General features: G+C 35.1%; 2 protein-coding genes across 5 annotated transcripts in view; one reads left to right on the top strand and one right to left on the bottom strand.

Moving 5' to 3' along the window:
* bmp1a (bone morphogenetic protein 1a) overlaps positions 1-19,534 on the top strand; it is a 78,127-nt gene extending 58,593 nt beyond the window's left edge. For all 3 annotated transcript variants that reach the window (XM_032516992.1, XM_032516991.1, XM_032516990.1), the window contains exons 18-20: positions 1,566-1,779; positions 3,767-4,017; positions 18,066-19,534. In XM_032516992.1, the coding sequence (XP_032372883.1) occupies positions 1,566-1,779; positions 3,767-4,017; positions 18,066-18,200 (600 nt within the window). In that variant the 3' untranslated portion in view covers positions 18,201-19,534. The remainder of the gene's footprint in view (positions 1-1,565; positions 1,780-3,766; positions 4,018-18,065) is intronic.
* A 4,324-nt stretch (positions 19,535-23,858) lies between these two features.
* disp3 (dispatched RND transporter family member 3) overlaps positions 23,859-26,155 on the bottom strand; it is a 25,057-nt gene continuing 22,760 nt past the window's right edge. The window contains exons 21-22 of one of the 2 annotated variants that reach the window (XM_032516972.1): positions 25,038-25,204; positions 23,859-24,514 (exon numbers count right to left, since the gene is read on the bottom strand). In XM_032516972.1, the coding sequence (XP_032372863.1) occupies positions 24,158-24,514; positions 25,038-25,204 (524 nt within the window). In that variant the 3' untranslated portion in view covers positions 23,859-24,157. The remainder of the gene's footprint in view (positions 24,515-25,037; positions 25,205-26,155) is intronic. The other variant, XM_032516973.1, reaches the window with a different exon arrangement.

Genomic DNA, 26,155 nt, shown 5'->3' with positions numbered 1-26,155 from the left:
CCCGACATCAAGTAGATTATTTATAGCGTTCGCTGAAGGAAAATCAGTCACCAACTTATAATATCAAAACATGTTGAGCGTGCCTCTTTTCTTAAATAATGCAACAAAAATTGGAAAAACTAAAAAATTGGATATTCTTTTCCTTCAGTCTTTACATGTTTTGTCTTACACCTGGACTAGAAAACAGGGTGCATGTGCCCACAGCTCCGTCACTGTGCAGGGCATCGTTTTCTCAAATATTTACTCTGCTAGTTTACCTGTGTGCGAAGAGAATTACAGTTTTTCCAGTTTTCTAGAAATAACACATATCACTGTCTATAGAATGTCCTTTGTGATTAGAAAAAGAAGCACAAAACCCCTAAAGTTTGGAAATCACTTATTTAAACTCATAGTAATGAGTTAATGACTCCACGCATGTTTTTAAACTACAAATGAGTGCTGTCAAACTATTAAAATATTTAATTGCGATTAATTGCATTACTGTCATAGTTAACTCACAATTAATCACACATTTTTTTTACCTATTCTAAATGTCCCTTGATTTCTTTTTGTCCCATTATTTCTTCCTCATTTTAATGCTCTTATCAACATGGAAAAGTGGATCGTCTTGCTTTTTGCAAATGATTTTTTATTGAAAACAACGTTGGTATATACTGTGTGTGTGTATATATATATATCTATATATATATATATATATATCTATATATATATATATACATAGCCTGCTGTAGTGTTCAATTTCACACAAATAATCTCACTTGGAGCAAATAATCTCTCACAATGTAACAGTGACATCAATAAAAGGGTGAAAATAATACTCTGACGGGGGGGGGGGGGAGAATCAGCATCAGCTGTGTGCTTGGCCGTCAGGTGGTATTTCAGACTGGACGTGCTGCTCAGTTCACAACGACCAAACACACAGATCACTTTGGTCTCGTCGATGGAACATTTGGCAACTTTTGAAAAGTAAAACTTTCCATCCAGAATCTTATTGGCGTCCATTTCTGCTTCTCGCTCTCGCCATCCACTCAAAACGTAACCTTGCTACTCTTTGGCCGGCTCGCGAGCCCAAACAAGCGTGTGCGGCGTGCTCGATGTGTTTCCGGTCTAGCTAGATCCGGTGGGTGTTGTAGTTTTTCTAACATTACTAGTTGTTGCAACAGCATGTAAAAAAAACTACAAAGTTTGCCAGGCCAAAAAGAACTTTAATCTCACGATAAAAACAAGTTGACGTCGTTAAAATGGGTTTGCGTTAATGCCGTTAATAACGCGTATAACTGACAGCGCTACTACGAATACCAACTTTTGCCTTCTAACAGGCGATTTAGAGACTCTTCGTTTGGACACAACAAGCTCATGAACTCCTCACATACATCAGTCTATCCTGTTGCTAAACCAAAATCAGCGTGCTTTCAAATAAGATCTGGATCCCGAGGATATCATGAGACATGTTTCTTTGTCAATACTGTTGACGTGTTGTCATCTTTGAATGAAACGAGACTGCGCGTAAGTTGATAATAAAGTTGTATCCCATTGTTAATACTCATCATCTTGTTTCGTGGCAGGCTTTCAACGAGCTGGACATGGAGGCCCATCTGGAGTGTGCCTATGACCACATTGAGATTTACGACGGGCGAGATGGGAAAGCTCCGAGTCTGGGTCGCTTCTGTGGCACCAAGAAGCCCCCGCCCATCATGTCTAGTGCCAACAAGCTGTTCGTTCGCTTCTTCTCTGATAACTCTGTGCAGAAGAAAGGCTTCGAGGCTTCCCATACGGCAGGTAAGAGTGGATGCTGTTCCTCTCTCTCACTCTGTTTCTCTTCCTGCTTTAAGATAAGATAAGATAAGATAATACTTTATTCATCCCACAGCGGGGAAATTCCTTAGTTACAGTAGCATTCTCAACAATGACAGCAAAAAAAACAAACAAACAAGTAAACACACAAGAAAGACAGGCAAACAGTAGACAATGTGCAGAAGGTAGACTGAGGTAAAGTGCGGTTGCCATAGTACAAAAAAACAATATTGCAGTGTAAGTAAGTGACTTTAAAATTAAATTGAATATGTAATTGAAGTTATAAAGCAAAAGTAGGTAACCATAATATAAGTTATATTCACCAGTGACCATGAATAATATGGAAAAATGAAGTACTTGTTATCAAAAAATATAAATACAGATAAAGATATACAGAGAGTGTGTGGATTAAATGAAAAACAAAAAAATCTCAAAGCACTTCATGTTTTGGGACATTGAGTTAATTTAAGGTCAATTACTCACATATCAAACTTCACAATGGTATTTAGATGTAATGCTTACAGCATTTAGTTTTAGTCCCGATACTCCCCACCCTGTCTGAGAATGATTATGACTCATATATATAACCACAGAGCATGTTAAAGGATCCTTTGTGTCTGTAAGACTGTAACACAGCCAATGAGCCACAGAACAACAACGCTGGCCGCTGGCTACAAAGTGTCCAACCATAGACTGGGAAAATAGTGACGTGACGTGATCTATTGGTTTGTGGACGGCCGTTTTGAAGCATAGATGGCCTCGCCATCTTGTTTTTTGTTAAAACCGGATGTGGCGATTGTTGACGAGAAGGTGGAGCTGGGGAGGGTGATGCGGGCAAGCCAGTGTTGTTTATGGTTGCAATGGCGCTGCGCTAAGCTAAATGCTAAAGAGGGAAAGTTGATTTTCAACGCTTCTGAAGTAAGTCACCCAGCAGAGATTTACCGACTGGTAAACACAGACATCCGGGTACTGGTACCGTTTATCTGCATCTATGGAGTAAAGAAAATCCACATGCTTCCCTTTAAGTTAACAGCTAACACTAGCTGTAGCTAGCTAGGTTGACAACATATTTTTAGGAGACCGAAATGTTCCAGTTAACTTTGATAAAGTGAAAAAGGGTCACAGTTTATGATGAAAACAGTAACAACATCCAAAAACAAGTTGAGGTCTATTTTAATGTCCATAGCGTTAGCATGGTTAGCATTGCTAAGCCTCTGTCCTAAAGCATCCAATGCTTTATCGCCTATTTTAAAATAACTGAGACCATAGTTTACTAAATGAACATCATGCTCCAAGACTTGGAACTAACGATTGAGACCATAAACTCGTTATGAAAATTGAGGTAATAAATAAAGTGAGAATTAGGGTTATTTTATTATAGACTTCTATTGAAACAGACTTCTTTTATGAGCCAGTGAAGTCGCCCCCTGCTGGGAGTTAGATATAACGCAGCTCTTTTTTTTTTTGTAACTGTTTTTTTTAAGCAACAGAACATTCCCCGACAATAGATAAATGTAAAATAAATTACATAAAATAAAGTTAAATGAAATAAGGATTGTAAAACATGTTTATACATACTCAGCTACAAAATCAATACAAGTACTTAAACCCACAAATCAAATTAAGTTAGAATCTACCCAAATGTTGGCACTGCAGTGAAGCAGATTCACTGAAAACATATGACATTTTCTGCAAACTCCATAATCTGATCTGTTACAACAACCCGTTGCTTCCCCCCTAGACACCCAGATATTGTGCAACACATGTCCATCTCTGCATGAAAGGGTCAATTTTTGTTCCATTATATAGACTCTTAACAAAAACAGCCCTGGCTCTGGAGAGACCTCAAACCCCATAATGTTTTTATTTTATTCTTTGATAGAATGCAGCTTTGGCTTCACTTTACAGGCCCGGAAGGGTCGTCCATTATTTTTTACAGTCTACGTGTCCAACTCATCTCTTCTATTCACAGAGTGTGGAGGTCGCCTTAAGGCTGAGGTAAAGACCAAGGACCTGTTCTCACATGCCCAGTTCGGAGACAACAACTACCCCGGAGCCTCGGACTGCCAGTGGGTGATTTCGGCGGAGAAAGGCTACGGCGTGGAGCTCATCTTCCAGACCTTTGAGATCGAAGAGGAGGCAGACTGCGGCTATGACTACATGGAGCTCTTCGATGGAGCCGACACCAAGTCTCCACGGCTGGGACGTTACTGTGGCTCAGGGGTGAGAACGTTTTCCTAAAAAACATACCCTATTTTTTTTTTTACCCTAACCTAACCTGATAACAGGATAGGGGACGTTAGTGTACAGCACCATTCCTTTCCAGTAGCTACTGTCCTTTGATCATAGAACCTCAGCTGAACTTATAATCATTGGTCATTCTTTTGATGGGATACATACTGTAAAATCACAGGAGAAAGTGGTGGATATGCTGCTGTGTATCTTTGGTCTTTTATTCCCTTAGAAAATCCATTTTGCACAAAAGGGACAAAGGGACATACTAGGAATTTCTTTCACTTTGGTGGCTTTTATACTCCTTTAGTACACTGCGGGCAACTTAATAACTTTGGCCAAGTACAAGACATTACCCTATAACAAACATACACTTCTCATTGAATGTCTTTTCTTTGCTTGACGCAGCACTTTTTTTCCTTCATTTTCCCAGTAAAACAGCAGGTGTATTCACACAATTAGCACTTTACTGTTGTGTAACCACCTTTGCAAGCTTTTTGTAAAAGGGTGTTGTGAACAAGCCTGGGCTTATGATTCCAATGTGTCTCGCTTTAAGAGACTTTAAGAGGAGACACTGAGGTGAATAGGGAAAATATTTTAACTAAACCATTAAACTTCCTCCTGTTGATTACTTACATTAAGACACTCATCTTATGTCTTACACATGTTTCTGAAATGTTATGTTTAAATATGCAAATTGAGCATTATCTTCTTAAATATGCACTAATTTACACATATGTCTAGAACAGAAATATGAACATTGGATACAGCCAGTTTCAAAATTCTTGTTTAATTTTGTTGACAGATTAGAGTCAAGGTTTTTTACAAAGGGATGAAGGATTTTGATCACTTTGAATGTTGGATCTTTGGATCCATTTTCACCCCCTCTGTAAGAACCTTCAGAAATGAAACCAGAGATGTTTGGTGTGTGTGAGTGCTACTGAAGAGGAGAGTCCTGGCTCAGAGTCTCAGAACAAAACCTTTAAAATTCTGACATGTTGAAGAGACTGGAGGTGTATGGGGAAAAACAGTTTGACTAACATACAGTATATCAAAAACTTCTACTATGACTGTTTTTGAAATCAGAAAGGAATTTTCCTTTGTGGTTGGGGCATCCACATGAAATACTGTACACTAGGACTTTTTAATGACTTTTTTTCAACTTACTATACTATGACTTTTTTTGACATACTATACTATGACTTTTTTCAACATACTAAACTATGACTTTTGTTCGACATACTATACTATGACTTTTTTTGACATAATATACTATGTATTTTTTTGACATACTATACTATGACTTTTTTCTGACTTTTTTTCGACATACTATACTATGACTTTTTTCGACATACTATACTATGACTTTTATTGACTTTTTTTTCAACATACTATACTATGACTCTTTTTGACATACTATGACTTTTTTTCGACATACTATACTATGACTTTTTATCGACATACTATACTATGACTTTTTTTGACATACTATACTATGTATTTTTTGACATAATATACTATGTATTTTTTTGACATACTATACTATGACTTTTTTCTGACTTTTTTTTCAACATACTATTCTATGGCTTTTTTGACTTTTTTTTGACATACTATACTATGACTTTTTTTCGACATACTATACTATGACTTTTTATCGACATACTATACTATGACTTTTTATCGACATACTGTACTATGACTTTGTTCGACATACTATACTATGACTTTGTTCGACATACTGTACTATGACTTTGTTCGACATACTATACTATGACTTTGTTCGACATACTATACTATGACTCTTTTCGACATACTATGACTTTTTATCGACATACTATACTATGACTTTTTTTGACATACTATACTATGACTTTGTTCGACATACTATACTATGACTCTTTTTGACATACTATGACTTTTTATCGACATACTATACTATGACTTTTTTGACATAATATACTATGTATTTTTTTGACATCCTATACTATGACTTTTTTCTGATTTTTTTCGACATACTATACTATGACTTTTTTCTTACTTTTTTTCGACATACTATACTATGTTTAATTTTGTGACCGATTAGAGTCAAGGTTTTTTACAAAGGGATGAAGGATTTGATCTTTGGATCCATTTTCACCCCCTCTGTAAGACCTTCAGAAATGAAACCGAGATGTTTGGTGTGTGTGGAGTGCTACTGAAGAGGAGGAGTCCTGGCTCAGAGTCTCAGAACAAAACCTTTAAATTCTGACATGTTGAAGAGACTGGAGGTGTATGGGGAAAAAACAGTTTGACTAACATACAGTATATCAAAAACTTCTACTATGACTGTTTTTGAAATCAGAAAGGAATTTTCCTTTGTGGTTGGGGCATCCACATGAAATACTGTACACTAGGACTTTTTAATGACTTTTTTTCAACTTACTATACTATGACTTTTTTTGACATACTATACTATGACTTTTTTTGACATACTATACTATGACTTTTTTCAACATACTAAACTATGACTTGGTTCGACATACTATACTATGAACTCTTTTCGACATACTATACTATGACTTTTTTGACATAATATACTATGTATTTTTTGATACTATACTTACTATGATTTTTTCTGACTTTTTTTCGACATACTATACTATGACTTTTTTTCGACATACTATACTATGACTTTTATTGACTTTTTTTTCAACATACTATACTATGACCTTTTGACATACTAGGACTTTTTTTCGACAACATTACTATGACTTTTTATCGACTACATACTCATGACTTTTTTTGACATACATATATGTATTTTTTTGACATAATATACTATGTATTTTTTTGACAATACTATACTATGACTTTTTTCTGACTTTTTTTTCAACATACTATTCTATGGCTTTTTTGACTTTTTTTTTGACATATATACTAGACTTTTCGACATACTATACTATGACTTTTTATCGACATACTATACTATGACTTTTTATCGACATACTGTACTATGACTTTGTTCGACATACTATACTTGCTTTGTTCGACATACTGTACTATGACTTTGTTCGACATACTATACTATGACTCTTTCGACATACTATGACTTTTATGACATACTATACTATGACTTTTTGAATCTATACTAGACTTTGTTCGACATACTATACTAGACTCTTTTTGACATACTATGACTTTTTATCGACATACTATACTATGACTTTTTTGACATAATATACTATGTATTTTTTTGACATCCTATACTATGACTTTTTTCTGATTTTTTTCGACATACTATACTATGACTTTTTTCTTACTTTTTTTCGACATACTATACTATGTTTAATTTTGTTGACCGATTAGAGTCAAGGTTTTTTACAAAGGGATGAAGGATTTTGATCTTTGGATCCATTTTCACCCCCTCTGTAAGAACCTTCAGAAATGAAACCAGAGATGTTTGGTGTGTGTGAGTGCTACTGAAGAGGAGAGTCCTGGCTCAGAGTCTCAGAACAAAACCTTTAAAATTCTGACATGTTGAAGAGACTGGAGGTGTATGGGGAAAAACAGTTTGACTAACATACAGATATCAAAAAACTTCTACTATGACTGTTTTGAAATCAGAAAGGATTTTCCTTTGTGGTGGGGCATCCACATGAAATACTGTACACTAGGACTTTTAATGACTTTTTTTCAACTTATTACTATGACTTTTTTTGATACTATACTATGACTTTTTGACATACTATACTAGATTTTTTCAACATACTAAACTATGACTTTTGTTCGAACTATACATGACTCTTTTCGCATACTATACTATGACTTTTTGTTTTTACTATATAATATGATTTTTTTGACATACTATACTATGACTTTTTTCTGACTTTTTTTCGACATACTATACTATGACTTTTTTCGACATACTATACTATGACTTTTATTGACTTTTTTTTCAACATACATACTATGACTCTTTTGACATACTATGACTTTTTTTTCGACATACTATACTATGACTTTTTATCGACATACTATACTATGACTTTTTTTGACATACTATACTATGTATTTTTTTGACATAATATACTATGACTTTTTTCTGATTTTTTTTCAACATACTATTCTATGGCTTTTTTGACTTTTTTTTGACATACTATACTATGACTTTTTTTCGACATACTATACTATGACTTTCGACATACTATACTATGACTTTTTATCGACATACTATACTATGTATTTTTTTGACATAATATACATGATTTTTTGACATACTATACTATGACTTTTGTTTCGACATACTATGACTTGTTCGACATACTATACTATGACTCTTTTCGACATACTATACTATGTATTTTTTTGACATACTATACTATGACTTTTTTCTGACTTTTTTTTCAACATACTATACTATGACTTTTATTGACTTTTTTTTCAACATACTATACTATGACTCTTTTTGACATACTATGACTTTTTTTCGACATACTATACTATGACTTTTTTTGACATACTTTACTATGTATTTTTTTGACATAATATACTATGTATTTTTTTGACATACTATACTATGACTTTTTTCTGACTTTTTTTTCAACATACTATTCTATGGCTTTTTTGACTTTTTTTTGACATACTATACTATGACTTTTTTTCGACATACTATACTATGACTTTTTTTGACATACTGTACTATGACTTTTTATCGACATTACTAAACATGACTTTTTCTGAATACATACTATGATTTTTTTGACATAATATACTATGTATTTTTTTGACATCCTATACTATGACTTTTTGACCAACTAACTAGACTGTTTTTTCGACATACTATACTATGACTTTTTATCGACATACTATGACTTTTTATCGACATACTATACTATGACTTTTTTTGACATACTATACTATGTATTTTTATCGACATACTATACTATGACTTTTATCGACATACTATCTATGACTTTTTGACATCTTCATGGCTTTTTTTTCGACATACTACTATGACTTTTTTTTCGACTACTATACCATGACTTTGTTCGACAGTACTATACTATGACTTTGTCTCGACCACTTACTATGACTTTGACATACTGACTTTTTATCGACATACTATACTATGACTTTTTTTGACATACTATACTATTATAGTATTTTTTTCGACATACTAGTACTATGACTTTTATCGACATACTATGACTTTTTATCGACATACTATACTATGCTTTTATTTGCGACATACTATACTATGACTTTGTTCGACACGATACTATGACTTGTTCGAACATACTGTACTATGACTTTGTTCGACATTACTATTACTATGACTTTGTTCGTGACATACTATACTTGATACTTTTTGACATACTATGACTTTTTATCGACATATATACATGATTTTTTTGACATACTATACTATGACTTGTCGACTACTATACTATGACTTTTTGACATACTATGACTCTTTTTCGACATACTATACTATGACTTTTTTGACATAATATACTATGTATTTTTTGACACTATACTATGATTTTTTCTGATTTTTTTTCGACATACTATACTATGACTTTTTTTCTTACTTTTTTCTGTAACATACTATACTAGGATTTTTTTGAATACTTGACTTTTCGACATACTATACTATGACTTTTTTCTGACTTTTTTTTCAACATACTATACTAGAATTTTATTGACTTTTTTTGACATACTAACTATGATCTTTTTGACATACTATGACTTTTTTGACCTACTTACATGACTTTTTTTGACATACTATACTATGTATTTTTTGACATAATATATATGTATTTTTTTGACCTACTATACTATGACTTTTTTGACTTTTTTCACATACTATTCTATGGCTTTTGACTTTTTTTGACATACTATACTATGACTTTTTTTTGACATACTATACTATGACTTTTTTTGACATACTGTACTATGACTTTTTATCGACATACTATACTATTACTTTTTCTGACATACTATACTATGTATTTTTTTGACATACTATACTATGACTTTTTATCGACATACTATACTATGACTTTTTCTGACATACTATACTATGACTTTGTTCGACATACTATACTATGACTCTTTTCGACATACTATGACTTTTTATCGACATACTATACTATGACATTTTGACATAATATACTATGTATTTTTTGACATACTATACTATGACTTTTCTGACTTTTTTTCAACATACTATACTATGACTTTTTTCTTACTTTTTTTCGACATACTACTATGACTTTTTATTGCATATATGACTTTTCAACTACTAACTATGACTTTTTTCTGACTTTTTTTTCAACATACTATACTATGACTCTTTTTGACATACTATGACTTTTATCGACTACTATACTATGACTTTTTTTGACATTACTTTACGATGTAGTTTTTTGCATATATTACTATGTATTTTTTTGACATATATACTAGCTTTTTACTTTTTTTCAACATACTATACTATGACTTTTTTTCGACATACTATACTATGACTTTAGGACATTTTGACATACTGTACTATGACTTTTTATCGACATACTATACTATGACTTTTTCTGACATACTATACTATGTATTTTTTGACATAATATAACTATGTATTTTTTTGACACATACTACGACTTTTTCTTGACATACTATACTATGACTTTTTGTCGACATACTAACTATGACTTTTATCGACATACTAGACTTTTATCGACATATATATATGACTTTTTTTGACATACTATACTAGACTTTTTTTGACATACTATACTATGACTTTTTTTGACAGACTGTACTATGACTTTTTATCGACATACTATATATGACTTTTTCTGACATACTATACTATGTATTTTTTTGACATACTATACTATGACTTTTTATCGACATACTATACTGACTTTTTCTGACCATACTAGACTATGACTTTGTTCGACTATACTTACTATACTCTTTTCGACATACTATGACTTTTTATCGACATACTATACTATGGACTTTTTGACAAAATTACTATGTATTTTTTTGACATACTATACTATGACTTTTCTGACTTTTTTCGACATACATACTATGACTTTTTCTTACTTTTTTTTCGACATACTATACTATGACTTTATTGACATACTATGACTTTTTTCATATACTATACTGACTTTTATTGATTTTTTTTTCAAACAGACTACTATGACTCTTTTTGACATACTATGACTTTTTTTTTGACATACTGTACTATGACTTTTTAATCGACATACTATACTATGACTTTTTTGACATACTATACTATGTATTTTTTTGACATAATTACTATGGCTTTTTTGACTTTTTTTCAACATACTATACAATGACTTTTTTTCGACATACTATACTATGACTTTTTTTGACATAACTGTACTATGACTTTTATCGACATACTATACTATGACTTTTTTTCTGACTTTTTTTTCAACATACTATACTAGACTTTTATTGACTTTTTTGACATACTATACTATGACTCTTTTTGAATCTATGACTTTTTTTCGACATACTATACTATGACTTTTTATCGACATACTATACATATGACTTTTTGACATACTATACTATGTTTTTTTGACATAATATACTATGTATTTTGACATACTATACTATGACTTTTTTCTGACCCATTTTTTTTCAACATACTATTCTATGGCTTTTTTTGACTTTTTTTTGACATACTATACTATGACTTTTTTTTACATACTACTATGACTTTTTTGACATAGTACTTGACTTTTATCGACATACTATACTAGACTTTTTCTGACATACTATACAGTATTTTGAATTTTTTTGACATATATACTATGACTTTTTATCGACATCTATAACTATGACTTTTTCTGAATACTATACTATGATTTTTATCGACCATACATACTATGACTTTGTTCGACATACTATACTATGACTCTTTCGACATACTATGACTTTTTATCGACATACTATACTATGACTTTTTGACATAATTACTATTATTTTTTGACATACTATACTATGACTTTTCTGACTTTTTTTCGACATACTATAGTATGACTTTTTTCTTACTTTTTTTCGACATACTATACTATGACTTTTTATTGACATACTATGACTTTTTTCAACATACTATACTATGACTTTTATTGACTTTTTTTTCAACATACTATACTATGACTCTTTTTGACATACTATGACTTTTTATCGACATACTATACTATGACTTTTTTTGACATACTATACTATGTAGTTTTTTGACATAATATACTATGTATTTTTTGACTAATACTATGGGCTTTTTTGACTTTTTTTCAACATACTATACTAGACTTTTTTCGACATACTATACTATGACTTTTTTGGACATACTGTACTATGACTTTTATCGACCTACTATACTATGACTTTTCTGACATACTATACTATGTATTTTTTTGACATAATATACTATGTATTTTTTTGACATACTTACATGACTTTTTTCTTGACATACATACTATGACTTTTTTTCGACATACTATACTCTGACTTTTATAGACATACAGACTTTTTTTCGACATTATCTAGCTTTTTTGACATACATACTATGACTTTTTTGACATACTATACTAGCTTTTTTTGACATACTGTACTATGATTTTTATTGACATACTATACTATGACTTTTCTGACATACTATTACTATTGTAATTTGATAAGACATACTACTGACTTTTTATCGACAGACTCTTACTATGACTTTTTTGACATACTAACTATGACTTTGTCGACATTACACTTATAACTGACTTTTTTCTGACCATATCTATACTTTTTGTTTCTTGACCGTACTTAACTACTGACTTTTATGATCTAACGTAACTAGACTTTTTTGACATACTATACTGTGAGTGTTGTTGACATACTATACTATGACCTTTGTGAAATACTACTGATCTTTTAAGCATACTATACTTAGACTTTTTGAAACCATGTTATCGTTACTATGATTTGTTGAATACTATATATGACTTTATGACTGTTTTTTTGGACAATACATCACGTTTTGACTTATACTATGTAAGCTTTTTCGAGACGATTGACACCTGTATGACTTTATTTTGGACTTCATAACTATTACGACAATGACACATGTGTTTTTGACATACTATAGGTGTTTCGTTGATCGACAATACTATACGTATGATATCGATTTTTTGTGACATACAGTCTTGTAGCACAGGTGCATCTTGTTTGACTATTAGTTTCGACATGACTATACATATGGACTTTTTGTATCGACTACATACTATGACTTTTTAGCACAAGTAACCATGCAATTTACTATGCTGAACTGTGTTCTTTATAGCACATACCTATGAGCTTTTTAGAGTACATATTGTGATTTTTGATCGACCGGTGACATATTATGACCGTAGGTTGTTGTATCGCGTCAGATTACTGCGACGACCTTGCTGTTTTCAGATAACTATCGGATTTTTTGACATCTTCTACTGGTCGTATCGTATTACTTTTTTTTCGATCATCACTATACTATGACTTGTGTCGACATACTATACTTGACTTGTGCTGACCTGTATTATACTATTATATGTCTTTTTCGACATACATACTATGACTCTTTTATCGACTACTATGACTTTTTATCGACATACTATACTATGGCTTTTTTTTTTGACATACTATACTATGACTTTGTTCGACATACTATACAGACTTGTCGACATACTATACTATGACTTTTTATCGACATACTATGACTTTTTATCGACATACTCATACTATGATTTTTTTTGACATTACTATACTATGGACTTTTTTTCGAACTTATATACTATGACTTTTTTTTCGACATATATACTATGACTTTGTTCGACTACTACTACTGAATTTGTTCGACATACTATACTATGATTTTTCGACCTTATACTATGACTTTATCGACATACTATGACTTTTTTATCGGACTATACGTACTATGGCTTTTTTTTCGGAATACTATACTATGATTTTTTTGACATACTATCTATGACTTTGTATGACTATTTACTATGACTGGTCTCGTGTCGACACATTACTGAGTATTTTACTGTTTTCGTATTATTGTGCGTATATACTTTTATATCTGATACTTGTTTTGTTGACATTAACTGACTTTTGTTCTGACTTTTTTTTCGACATACTATACTATGACTTTTATCGACATACTGATGACTTTATTCTGACTACTTATACGACTAGACTTTTTTCACATACTATACAGACTCTTTTGACATACATACTATGATTTTTTGAACTACTATACTAGGATTTTTTTCGACATACATATGACTTTTATCGACATACTATACTATGACTTTTTTGAACATACATAATATGTATTCTTTTTTTGACATACTATACTTGACTTTGTGATACTACACTATGACTTTTTTCGACATACTATGACTTTTTATGACATACTATACTTTTTTTTGAATACTATACTATGTATTTTTTGACTATATAGTGATTACTATGTGTATGTTGTTTTTTGACATACGTTATACGATGATGCTTTTGTTGACTTGACTTGTTGTTTTGTTCAATGCATTTATACGATTTTTTAGTGGATTTTACTACTATGACTTTGTTTTGACATAGTATACTATGACTTTTTCTGACATACTAATTACGTAGTATTTGTTGACTACTATACTATGATTTTTTGACATACTATATATGTATTTTTTTGAACAGAATTATACTATGTATTTTTTGACATACTATGACTTTTTTTTTTCTTTTTTCAACATACTATACTATGACATTTTTTGACATACTATACTATGAATTTATCGACATACTATGACTTTTTCGAATACTGTACTATGACTTTTTATCGACATTACTATGACTTTTTTGACATACTACACTAGACTTTTTTGACTAGACTATACTAGTATTTTTTCGACATACTATGACTTTTTATCGACATACTATGACTTTTTACGACATACTATACTATGACTTTTTTCAACATACTATACTATGACTTTTTTGACATACTATACTATGACTTTGTTTGACATACATTACTATGACTTTTTATCGACATCTATGTTTTATGACATAATACTATGGCTTTTTTTAACATATACTATGATTTTTTTCTTTTGTGACATACTAACTATGACTTTGTCGAATACCCTATTAGACTTTGTTCGATACTATATATGTATTTCTTCAATACGTATACTATGACTTTTTATCGACATTACTATGACTTTTTATCGACCTACATACTATGCTTTTTTTCGACATACTACATGACTTTTTTTGACATACTATACTATGACTTTGTTCGACATACGATACTAGACTTGTTCGACATTACTATACTATGACTCTTTTTTGACATTACTATGACTTTTTATCGACATACTATCTAGACTTTTTTTGACATATATACTATGTATTTTTTGACAACTATACTAGCTTTTTTCTGACTTTTTTCGACATACTATGACTAGACTTTTTATCGACATACTATGACTTTTTCGACATACTATACTATGACTTTTTTTCAACATACTATACTAGACTCTTTTTGAACATACTATACTATGAACTTTTTTGACATACTATACTATGACTTTTTTCGACATACTATACTATGACTTTTTTGAACTACTATACTATGACTTTTATCGACATACTATACTATGACTTTTTTTGACATACATACTATGTTTTTTTTGACATACTATACTATGACTTTTTTTGACATACTATGACTTTTTCGACAACTATACTATGACTTTTTTACATACTTACTATGTATTTTTTGACATAATACTATGTATTTTTTGATACTTACTATGACTTTTTTCTGACTTTTTTTTCAACATACTATTCATATGGCTTTTTGACTTTGTTTCGACATACTATACTATGACTTTTTGACATATATACTATGACTTTTTTTGACATACTGTACTATGACTTTTATCGACATACTATACTATGACTTTTTTTTACATACTATACTATGTATTTTTTTGACATACTATACTATGTATTTTTTTGACATAATATACTATGTATTTTTTTGATATACTATGACTTTTTTTTTTTTTTTCAACATACTATACTATGACTTTTTTTGACATACTATACTATGACTTTTTATCGACATACTATGACTTTTTTCGACATACTGTACTATGACTTTTTATCGACATACTATGACTTTTTATCGACATACTATGACTCTTTTTGACATACTACACTATGACTTTTTTCGATATGCTATACTATGACTATACTATACTATAAGTTTTTTTTCCTCTAGTCTAAAAGAAGAAATGTTGAAAATTGAATAAACAAACAAACAAACATATTTTTTTGCAGTATCTCCTCTTTAATCACTTTGTTTTAGTTGACATGTTCCTCTGGGTGTGGGAGTGTTACTGTAGAGGCGGCTGTAGGTCGACACAACCCTTTGCTCCCCGGGTGTCCATGAGTCTTTCAGAATCTCTGGCATCAGGTTGTAACAGCGACTGAATCAGCCAGTGCTGAGTCTGGATCAATGACGCCAGCAGGGAATAGAAACACAAGCTCCTCAGGTCAGAGAACAGCTTGATTTCATTTACACACTTCAGTAATAAGTTCTGGCCTTTTACTCCAGCCTGTTCCTGTAAATTATTTGCTGGAGGGGACATAACACCCCCAGAACCCTGGCACAATTCAATCCAAAGTAGGGTGAAAACTCATTATAGTATGTGGAGGCTTACTTTTAGCCCAAGGGCTCTTCTCAGTTAAATAGCAGAGAACATTGAGCTGGTTGTACAATAAAATGTGTACGCCGTTTTCTTGTTTCTTGTTTTAAATCCCTTTCTTAATAAACCAAGGACACATGGGCTACTGTAGATATATAAATAATGTCATGAATGACAGCTTTAATCAACAGCTCTGTGTTTTACGCTTGGTTGCACAAGCTCTGACATCACGGCGCTCGTCTTTATCGTAGCCACGATGCGGCCGCCGCACATGAAATAACTAATTATTTTTCAGTCTGATGTTCCGAACTTAATAATAGTCAAGTGATAACATTGTTCTGACAAACAGGCAGGTCACGCGTTGCATATTTTCTGTGCACGCATCGTGAAGTTATTAATCCCTCCTTTTGTTTCATAAAGTGACGGACTCTCTACTCAAGACAGTAGAAATAAAATGTGCTGAACAGAATATGGTTTCATTCAGGGAAGAAATGAGCTCGGTAGAACCGTGCACCTGGAACTAATCATCGGAGTGTATTTTATCCTCACTTCAATAGCTGCCAAAGCCTTAATCAGAATAACGCTGGGACAGGCCGGCCCCGGACCCTGACGTGGCCCCTGGCTGTTACAGAACGAGTCCTCTGCAGTCAGAAGCCATTCGTCACAGTCAATCTTCAGTTTAAAAGGGACACTACAGGCAAAAACATCACTTTTCAATTTAGATTTTCTTTTTTTTTTTTTTTATGCTAATGTGCTTCCATTATGTTTTCTTTTTTTTAAAGTGAGTATTTCACATACTTCAACTATTCTGAGCCAGAAATCTCCACTTCAGTAGCACTTACATACACCCAACTTTGCAGTTTCATTGCTGTCTATTTCATGAAAGTTTTTACACAGGCATTTGTTCATATAATCACTCATTGTTGGATAAATGTCACATTTTATACCTAAAAACATGGAGAAAGTTCTTTTTTGTGGCTGTTGACAGTATTTTCTGAAAAAATATCCAAAATCCCCTCTATAAAAACCTTTGACTCTAACTCTATGTCACCGATTTTGAACCTGATTTTACCCAATAAATGCAAATTAGGGCATATTCAATAAGATAATACATAAATTCCATGTCTTAATGTAAGTAATCAACTGGGGAAATTTAATGGTGATATCTTTAAGTTAAAATATTTTCCCTATGCAGTGTCCCCCCCCCCCCCTTAATTGAAGTGCAGTAGAAAAAAAGTGACAGCACAAACAATCGTGTTTTTTTGTGTCTGACAGCCTCCGGAGGAGATCTACTCGGCCGGTGACTCCATTGTGATCAAGTTCCGCTCCGACGACACAATCAACAAGAAAGGATTTCACGTCCGCTACACCAGCACCAAGTTCCAGGACACACTGCACTCACGCAAGTGACCAGCGGGGGCCGGAAGGGGCCGCGCGGGGCAGAGGGGCAAACGAAGGGGCCCCCAGGGGAGGCGCCAGCCTGACGCTCGGAAACCTTCGGCCACCAAGATGAATCAAACACGACAGAACAGCCGCAAGAACGCCAACCGCACCTCAGCTCCCAGGGACTCCAGCTCCCCCCACAGACTGTGAGGAGTAAAGCCATTCTGCAGTACACCTTGTTTTTACCTTTTTAATGGTTAGGATTGGGGTGGGAGGATGAAAACGTCCGCCTTAGGTGGACAGTAGGGGAAAATTTATTGACCCAGATCTCTCCAGATATTTTTTTTGTTTCTTCTATTTTTTTTTAAATGTGCCTCCTTAATGAGTGGCACAAAGGAAAACAGTGGATTCTCAGGACCTGTAGGAAGACAGGCATCAGCTGGACAGATCCCTGCTTTTGTCCGGCCAGCCCTCCACATCCAGGGGGGGTGAGGGGGGTGAGAAGGGGGGGGGGGGGGGGGGACAGGAAGATGGGAAGGCCTTCTGCACTCCTCTCCTCACACTCTCATCCCTTTTGGTTCCTATCTGTAAGAGGATTAGAAGGACTTGACTTGAGATTTTTTTGATACTGTATGTCAGTCAATTGCATGTAATTACAAAAAGGAAAGAAGGAAAACTGTACAGGGACAACACCAGCATTTGTAATTGGCATTGTCCTGGCAACCAGTGGCAAGATTCTCGTTGTTACCATTAACAAGGAAATTAAGGAAGCAGTTATCTTATTAAAGGACTAATAAATGAGTTGTGGTCCATGTCTTCTGGGTGGTAATTGCTTGCCTGTTGACTGGCTGTTACTGTACCTCCATGTATAAAGTAATGTGTATGATCTTTCAAAGGGAACATGTGCTTTTCTCAGCTCGAACCAGTTAGCACTTTACAGTAAATTGTTCCAAAATCATGAGCTTATGACTTTTTTTGTGAAATGCAATGCCAGTTCACTTATTTTTAAATGCATTTTATCTCTCTTATTCTTCATTGTTGTTTTATTTTTGTTTGTTTTTGCTCCATTTAGTCCCTCAGGCATACTTGAACATTGTGTGTGCCCAGTAACATGGGGTAATAAAGATATGACTTATGTTTCAGTGTTGATTTACAGTTCTGATGTAAAATAATTTCTCTCCAGAGAAAACGCCTTTTCTTGGTACAATGAAGTATTTCTCAAGAACCAAATGAGCCTGGGTATTTATTGTTCTAATAACTACATGTAAAGGTGCAACGGTACTGTTCAACTTAGCCCTATAATTGCCTTCAAATGTATAGCCGTTGGTCGAATATGTTGAATATACCATGTTGCTCACTCGTCCCTTTTCTCCATTTATTTCTCTCTCAGAATAATGTTCTGTGACTCTGCAGCAGTCTGACGCATCTGTTTGATGTCTGAGCCTTTGTGCGCTGTAGTAACTGATAACTGGGAACCTGGTTTGTGCCGTTTCAGTTGAAACATGTATCACGCGGGCGGAGGTGAGTGCAACGTAGGACACGTGAGCAGAAGGCGTAAAATACAGAACTTAGGCCTTAGATGGCACACTGGTCTGTGTTTGAAATGAGTTTCTGACACTCAGCAACCCCCCCCCCCCAAAAAAAAAAACAAAAACAAAAGCAAATATAATACCCATTATTCACTCTGATTCACTATTTATAGATGGAGCTTGTCATTTCTTTTCTTTCTTTTACAGTTGGAAAGCATTTCATTTTCCGCCTAGCTAAATATTCATTCCCTTCCGTGTAACCTCACCCCCCCCCCCCCCCCCCTCTATATTATTCCATTACCATTCTGCGTGTCTTGTTTCTTTAGAATAAAACACGAGGAGCAGAACGGTGTAGTTACGTAGAAGACTGCTGTGACTGAAAATTGGCCTTTCACTCAACGTAAACCAACGAAAAGGGCTGCAAAACACATGCAGACGTAACCAGACTGCACCCTGGGTAAACGCACTCTAAAATGACACTTTTTACATTCATAAATAAAGGATATCCTTGTTTTCTTAAGATCATATATTTAATTGTAAAAGTAGACAGCTGCCACTGACATTATTCAGCACATTCTAGATTTGTGTAATCAGATGTACTTTACCCACACTTATGTGTCTGAGTCTCATTTTAGTCAAGTGAAAACAATGTATTTTATATATTATAAAAATGATATATATATATATATATATATATATATATGATTTAGTGTAGAGGCGATCATGCAGAGCTTGTAAGAAATGTATTTGCGTCAGTAAGGGAAAACTATTTAAAAGTAATATTTCTTTATACATCAGCTGCACACACTTATTTGCAAGAAAATCTATTCCCTAAGAAGTGCCCCATGAAAAACAAAAAAATCACTTTTACATTTAAACAAAAAATCAATCAATAAAGAAACCACTGATATTCAAACTCTATAGAAGTTCCCCCCCCCCCCCGGTGGTGGAAATGTAGCAACACCAATGTTTTTCTGCTTTTTCTTCAACGTATTTGTTCTGTTCTCATCCCGATGAGCAGCACTACGCCTACCACTGCATGTAGCACGGTCGCCCTTTGTTTAATGACCGGCCGCCATGAAACATTCATGCTCTGCAATTCCATGTCAAATCTGAAGCCATTTCGCATGAATAATGAACGACAGCCGACTGGAGATGGGACGCTGCCTACTGTACTGTAGCTCTGCCAGTAACAATGGGACTGAAGGCAAAACGGCGACAGGACTTCATCCTGTTCCCGCTCCGCTGCTCTGTTACATAACAATGCAGAAGAAAACCGTGCTGCGCTTCCACAAACAGAAAAAATACCCAGAGGCTTTCTGCACCTGTTTTATTTGACATTCACGAGTAATACTCACACAAAACAGAAATGTACTGCTCTTGCCGCTATTGAGTCAGTCCCTCTCTGACTCTCCCTTCCCATTATTGTGTTATGTGGTTTGACAAATGGCCCTCACCTGGACTGTGGGGCGGATCAGAGCCGGCGTTGATGGGAGTCTGACTGCCGCTCGTGGTTGTGTGAGAGCAGGGGCGTGAACAGCGTGAGTGCCTACAAGTGCTGTGGAGGGTTCACCTGAGCAGTTGACAAGAGGTCTCTTTTACTTGGCGCTGATGGCAAAAAAAAAAAATAGAGACATATAAGCAGTTTGAGTTCCAAAATATTAAACCATAGACTGTAAAAAAAACAAAAAAAAAATTACAAATAATACTGTACTGTAACTTGCAGGCCAACGCCAAAGCGCCGTTACGCTGCGTTCTCTCTAACTTCCAGCAGGGGGCGACTCCACTGGCTCCAAGGGGAAGTCTGTTTCTATAGAAGTCTAGGAGGAAATTAGTTCTTCTCACGTGATTTATTGCCTCAGTAAACTCATTTTCATAATGAGTTTATGGTCTCAATTGCTAGTGTCAAGTCTTCTTCAACACAGCATGACGTTCATTTATTAAGCTATTGTCCAATTTATTTTAAAAACAAGATAAAGCAGGGGACGCTTTAGTACCTGCCAATCAGGACACAGGCTTAGCGATGCTAACACTGTAGTTATTAAAAAAGACCTCAACTTGTTTTTGGATGTTTTCATCTTAAACTGTGACCCTCTCAATGTGTTTTCACTTCTTCAAAGTTAAATGGAACATTTGGTCACCTAAACATATCTGGTTCAGCTTGCTGCCAACCTAGCTAGCTAGCTATAGCTAACGTTAGCTGGTAACTTACAAGGCAAAGTTAGCAGATTTAGTTTCGGTTTTGCAATTTTCCCCTGTTTTAGCGTTTAGCTTAGCGCTGCCCCATGGCAACCATAAACAACACTGGCTTGGCCGGGTCATCCTCCCCGTCTCCAGCGTCAAAACAATCGCCACATCTGGTCGCGAAAAAACAAGATGGCGGCACCTGTATCGGCGAACTCGAGGCTTCAACGCGGCAGTCCACAAACCAATGGGTGACGTTACTCCTGCTACGTGCATTATTTTTACAGTTTCTAATATAAACACATGAAAGGTCAGAAAAGAGGAGATTCGTGGTGGTAAGTCTTGGTAAACACAACTCTTCAGAGCGTGTGTGTGCTGGCAGCGTCAACGGTCCAGTTGGGAATGTGTGAGAGCAGCATACCGAAACATTTTACATCACACGTTACATTTAACAGAACTGTGCAAGGTATAAACTTGAACTAGTACAATGTTTTAATCCAGCCACATTGGGACATCATAACCTTTGTTACAAATGTGGCTGAAAACATTCAATACACAGCTAAGAAAACACAAAGAGAAGATCAATCAAACGTGATGTTTCACAAGATGGCCGTGAATCACGTGGACTAGAGCCCGACCGATACATCGGAGGGTCGATATTATATATTATCGGCTGATATTAGACCTTTCCCGATCTATCGGTATCAGCATTTATCATTCTGATAAATGACTATTTAAAAAATAAAAACGGACGGTCAACCAATAACCGTTATGAGCGTGTTTTTGTTCAAAGGACTTTAAGTTTCATATCTTGAGTTTGTATTTTTTTCTATTTTATTTATCAGAACTTTAATATATTTTGATGTTCAGTTGTGACAATCAAGCAAATTATAATATTATTTTATTGAGAACTCATAAATAACTACAAATAACTAATGTTAGGAAAATCTATGTATGTTTTGTAACGCGTTTCTAGATCTATTTTTTTTTAAATATATTGCCCAATATATCGGCATATCGTATTTTTAAATAACCAAATATTCTTATTGGTATCGGCCTTAACCCTTGTGTTTTCCTTGGGTCAAATGTGACAGGTTTACAAAAACTTTTTATATCAGAAAATATCGTCGAAAAATGTGAAAAACGTTGAAAAAAAACTACAAAAAAAAAAAAAATACATTATTTTTTTAAACGATGAAAAAGTGACAAGAAAACATCAAAAACATTGGAAAAAGTGACAAGAAAACATCAAAAACATTTGAAAAAGTGACAAAGAATTTGTAAAAAGAAATTGACTAAACATAATTAAAAAAAAAAAACGTCAAAAAGTGACCAAATAATAGGAATACAAATTGACAAAAACGTTGAGAAAAGTGTGGAAAAAGAACAACAAACTGTTGAAATTTCAACCCAGAAAAACCGTTGCAGGTCAACGGGAAGACGACACAAGGGTTAAAAATCCCTCATCGGTCGGGCTCTGGTGTGGACCAGGTCCACGGGTGGTCCCGGACGTCAGAGCCCTGTCGCTCTTCACACGTCACACAACAGTCGGCGGCTCTTCACAACTCAACGAGCTCCACAGATGAAAACGGTGACTCAGCCAGTGTTTCCCAACCATGACTCACCCATCTTCCCCCTCCAGGCTGAAATACCCAAATCAAATAAATACTTGAGCTGAGTCATGGTATCAGCCCACCACTGTGAATCACACACAGACATTTACACTATATAAGTACAATCCACTGATCAATACCACTGGAAAGAAGTACTTTGTGAAGACAAACAGCTTCTAATAAAGGAATAGGGCTGCGTCTAACGATTCACTTCATTGTCGATTATTTTCTCGATGAACCGATAAGTTGTTCGGTCTTTAACATGTCCAACAGGACGTCCTCAAATGTCTTGTTTTTTCCACAAAGATATTCAGTTTACTGTCCCCGAGGAGAGAAGAAAACAAATTCACATTTAAGAAGCTGGAATCAGAGAATATTTTCCCTTTTGTTTTTTCATTAAAAAAAAAGCGTTGAATTGATTATCAAAATAGTTGGCGATTAATTTAACGGTTGACAACTAATCGATAAATCTCCGCAGCTCTACTTCTGACATCGTTGCTCTAGTGCTGACATCGTTGTGCTGTAAATAACGGGATCATTTGCTGATCGGGACGTTCCTCTCAAACGTGGAGGGGAGTGGAGTGCTTACAGTTTTGCATCCACAGGACCCCCCCGCCTGACATCAGTGTGAGTTGGCGTACAGTTGTGTGTGTGTTTTTTACGTGCTGATTGATTGCCAGGCCGACGCTCCCAGCCGCCCCCCCGCCCAGCACAGGGCCGCCCCCAGGGCCGCCGCGGCCGCCACGGCCAGGCTGGCCTTCAGCACCGCGCGGGGGGGTCTGCTGAAGCGGGCGGGGGCCATGCACGCCAACATGGCCACCGTCACGGTCAGGGTGAACCCGATGGAGACGGCGGTGTTGATGGCCACTATCTGTCCAAACTTGGCGAAAGGCACAATGACACAGAAGAAGAGAGGGACTGTGGAGATCACCGTGGTGACGGCGCTGGACACTATGGCAACGCCCACATGGTTCACTGCCTCCAGGGTTCGCCTCTGCCTCTCGGCCCGAGGCTCCTGCAAACGAAACACAGATTAACGCTGTAGGAGCAGAGGCTCTTTTTCATTTATTAGGGCTAACGATCACTTTCACTGGCGATTAATCTGTTGATTGTTTTCTCTAATAATCGATTGGTTGTTTGGTCTTTAAAACGTCAGAAAATGGTGAAAAATGTGGATCAGTGTTTCCCAAAAAGCCCAAGATGACGTCCTCATATGTCTCGTTTTGTCCACAACTCAAAGATGTTCAGTTTACTGTCACAGTGGAGAACTAGAACATATTCACATTTAACAAGCTGACATCAGAGAATTTAGTACTAATTGTTTATCAAAATAGTTGGCGAGTCATTCAGTAGTTGAGTGATCTCTGCAGCTCTACTTTTTATTCACGAGCCTTCAGGGAGCTTCTGGTCTTAATAAAATCCAAATGTCGTAGTCATTAGCTTGTTTTAGCATTTGTGCAAACAGAAAACAAGCTGTGTGAGTTTTTATAATGGCTCATAATTAATAAATATATATGATAAAACAAATGATCACCTACCAAGTTAGGAGCGGGCGTTGAGGTCTCCCCAGCCAGCAGGTATCCCTCCACCAGGTGCAGACAGTAATCCACAGAAGATCCCACCAGTATAGACAGAGAAATGGCTTCCACTGCTCCCATCTCCCAGCCCAGCCAGTACATGACCGCCACCACCAGGCAGATCACGCCTGTTAAAGACCAAAAACTCACAATTCAATCAATCAATTTAATTTATCGCATGAAATCGAAGGAGGTACAAATCCAGTGAAACGTCATCCCATCATCCCCTTCAACTTCTCCATGATTCATCACAGAGCAGAATGTGCTCGTCAGATCGGAAACACAGAGAAAAGAGAACGTCACAATACAGTTCGTCTCGCTTAGCCAGCTCCGCTGTGGAGTAAGGTCTGGCTACACCACAGATGCATTCTGGGATTGGAGGAAAAAACAAACTGGTTGTTGACGTTTCTTTAAACCAATCACAGTCGTCCTGGGCGGCGCTAAGCTCCGGACACAGTGACGGTGGCTCTGCAGAATAGTCTCGGGAAGGAACTTGTTTTAATGTAACTTTTAAACCCCCCCAAAAAAAACGCAACATACAATATTAAAGTGTTCCTATAATGCTTATTTTCAGGTTCGTAATTGTATTTAAAGGTTATATCAGAATAGGTTTAATTTTAGTTTCAGCTACAGAGTGAGGCATCGAACTTTACACTGTTCCATCTTTGTTGGGAGTCGCACATGTGCAGTACCTAGGTAAGGACTACTAGCCAGTCAGGAGTATGAGGGCGTTCCCTGCTAGCAGCTAGGCGAGCGTTATAACTTGTGTTACAAAGTGAGGCATGTTTGTCACGGAAGTAAAGGTTGAACTACAGTAGAGCGGTTTGGAGTGTTTTCGGTTGGAGATGGTAAGTCCCTTTGGGAGGGGGGGGGACTTTGGGCTTTTTCAATTTGTAAACCTATAACGTGCACAAAGAAGATAGATAACACAATGAAGGAAAGGGGAAAAGCCAAAAAGCATAATATGAGCCCTTTAAATGAAGTTAACTGTTGACACAATACAGTAAGGAGAGCTATTTAAATCAGCTGATACATGGCTACACCTCATTAGCTCTTACCTGTGTATCTCCGTGTGTACT

This window comes from Etheostoma spectabile, chromosome 5, assembly GCF_008692095.1.
Source record: "Etheostoma spectabile isolate EspeVRDwgs_2016 chromosome 5, UIUC_Espe_1.0, whole genome shotgun sequence".
NCBI lineage: Eukaryota > Metazoa > Chordata > Actinopteri > Perciformes > Percidae > Etheostoma > Etheostoma spectabile.
Note: the sequence above shows the minus strand (reverse complement) of the source record. Positions and strands in the feature narration are given on the sequence as shown.